Below are 2,655 nucleotides of genomic sequence, written 5' to 3' on the forward strand. Positions count from 1 at the left end.
CCCTTTATTTTACACCAATTGCTGTGTTCACACATGTCCTCATATGACATTTATTCTGTACACAGAGACCTCCACCATTCACAGTAATAAGGTAATTGTCTGTTTGTCTCATACTCCCAGACCAAGACCTAAACATGTGATTCCAAGCACTAACAGAACTACCAGGATATGCTGGAGCAAGTCAGATCAAAAGATACAACCAGGTACAAACAGATATGACTGAGTGGTTGGTGCTCCTTAGCATCTATCACATCCTGTTACAAGCTGGCAGCCACAGGAAGCTCCTCTGCCTCAGATACATTTCTGCTGCACAACACGCAGCAGTATCCATCTATATGCATCACTGCTGGAACAGAAGTCAATCCAGTACCACTTCAGGAGGGCTGTGCTTACCTGCCAGGCAAATACCAATCTGTCAACCCTCTATAGGGCTCTCCTGCTCCATGTAGGTTCAACAGCTTCCTCGCAGATTCCTCAACTGGGAGCTGCAGCGTCCAATACTGAATACACTCAGCAACAGCTTCAGAAGCCAATTCTACCTTTATGTTTATTGCCGAGAAAAAGTATGTTGCCTTCCCCATAGCATAAAGCATCCCAGAAGCACATACAAATTTCAGTTTTGCTCCCTGTAACACTCAGATATGCAAGTTCCCCAGTGTTGTCTTTCACAGCATGTAATTCTTCACAAAAATAGTCTTCTGGATGAGGAGATATTTTTAATAATTTCATAAATATGGAAATAATGTCCATCTGACGTCCATATCTAACAGCATTTCACATGAGAGTACTCCAACTCGTGAAAGTTTTCAGACACTGTGGAAAAGGCCTCAGGCTGGAAAATGACAGAGATTCCAAAACATTCAGGCAAGTGCTGGAATAAAATACTGAAGTGAAACATCCTCATGGAGCAAGATGAAGTGGACAATTCTTTTACTAACAATATCTGTAAGGAGAAAAAAAAAAACAGAATTCAGTTTAAAGCAGAAAAGCTTCTGCTAGAAATAACATAGCATTTCTATAGTTAGAAACACCAGCTGCATAAAAAGCATTTTGGTATTAGAATTAATTTGATGCTGAATGTAAGAAAGCATCTGAAAAAAACACCAAAGCAAACGTATCAGTAAATTCCAGTTTCCCTGCTAGAAACTAGGGGCTTTGTTTTAAGACTTTAAAAAAAAAACCCTCAAAATAATATGAAAAATAATAACTTAAAACAAAGAAAACAAGAAGATACTCATGATTAGTCAGAGTATTCAACCTCATATTTTGTAAAGGACCTGGTTTGATTTTGGGTTTTTCCTTCCCCAAATGCCTAAGGCCTGAAGCTTCCTGCCTAAAAACAGAAATATTAGAAGTCTTCAGGTGCAGTAAAAAGTTTCAAACAGAAAAACAGAAGATACGCTGTTCTGCTGAGACTACGAGTATGGCAAACACCCCTTCTTATCTGCAGTTTGTGAGCAGAGCTGTTGAACTTACTGCACAATGCTTTTGTGGGATTGACCTGCTGTCCAGCAAGCAGATGCTGCAGCTTCTTGATATCTATGCGTGCCTCCGCCATGCTTTCCCGATCTCTGCCTTGAGCAGAGCTCAGACATCCACCCTCTGATGCTAAAAATATAAGAACACAACACTTAGTCAAAACATCAAAAGAAGTTTCAACACCTATAAGGACACATCTGATAAGCACTGAACAGCTGGTACTTGAACATTTTTCAGAAACAGCAGTGCAAGGAAGAGAGAGACCAGTTTTCCTACAAAGTTGTGAAAAATACTGGAAGAGATTTCCCCCACAAACATCAAAGTCATTGGGCACTTTTCTTTTTAAAGTTTCATTTGAAGACTTCAAAGTACTTGATGCTATTTTGTAAGGACTAAAGAAGGTAGGTACTGTTATCAGCATCACACTTAAGTAATGAGATCAGACAGAAACAAGAGGCAATAAACAAGGAAACTTACCCCAGGGAGGATTTCCCAAGTCTTTAAAATGTGTTGTTACAGATACTAAGTCAGTTTCTATTTTCAAGTTCATTTCTCCACTCAAGTTTGCTTCAATCACCTGCAATACAATCAATCTCAGGCAAGCCACTTTCATGCTGCAGAATTACAAAAGAATAAATTGCAGCTTTGTTCGAATACAAGCTTCCAGAAGCACTTCAGTGCCTTCATAGATCAACTGTTTTTTGAGTATGGTTTGAACTCTTGAAATGTTCAGCTACAAAATGCATTTCTCATCATTCCTATGTGAATTATCCTAGACCAACCTCCCTGAAACTATGAAAAGGAAGAAATACAATGGCTCTCAAGTACTTTTAGAATAAGTACTGGCTTTGAGAAGTTCATGTGCTGAGGAAAAGGCTTTGGAAATATGAGACTAAAGGAGAAATGCAAGGTTTCCTGCATTTCTATCCAGCTTTTCAACAATCAGGAAGGCACCTGCCCAGTCCATATGACATACACAGAAAATAGGATGCACTAAGAGCCGACCCTGCAGTTGCTTGATAAAGCAGACAACAGATGCACCAGAGCAGTAACTCCGAGCAGGACTTTGAAATGCTAGAAATCCTGGAAAAGTGCTGAAAGCTTTAAAATTCCTTCCTGACAAAGTTTTCAACCAGAAGGAGACTATATATGATCTTACAAAAATCACAGATCGGA

At 39.4% G+C, this 2,655-nt stretch overlaps 1 protein-coding gene across 1 annotated transcript in view; it reads right to left on the reverse strand.

Moving 5' to 3' along the window:
* Positions 1-647: 647 nt before the first annotated feature.
* HUS1 (HUS1 checkpoint homolog (S. pombe)) overlaps positions 648-2,655 on the reverse strand; it is a 6,672-nt gene continuing 4,664 nt past the window's right edge. Inside the window, exons 6-8 of the mRNA XM_010135723.1 lie at positions 1,957-2,056; positions 1,477-1,608; positions 648-943 (exon numbers count right to left, since the gene is read on the reverse strand). Of these exons, the coding sequence (XP_010134025.1) occupies positions 861-943; positions 1,477-1,608; positions 1,957-2,056 (315 nt within the window). The 3' untranslated portion in view covers positions 648-860. The remainder of the gene's footprint in view (positions 944-1,476; positions 1,609-1,956; positions 2,057-2,655) is intronic.

Source organism: Buceros rhinoceros, unplaced genomic scaffold, assembly GCF_000710305.1.
Source record: "Buceros rhinoceros silvestris isolate BGI_N320 unplaced genomic scaffold, ASM71030v1 scaffold42484, whole genome shotgun sequence".
NCBI classification, from domain to species: domain Eukaryota; kingdom Metazoa; phylum Chordata; class Aves; order Bucerotiformes; family Bucerotidae; genus Buceros; species Buceros rhinoceros.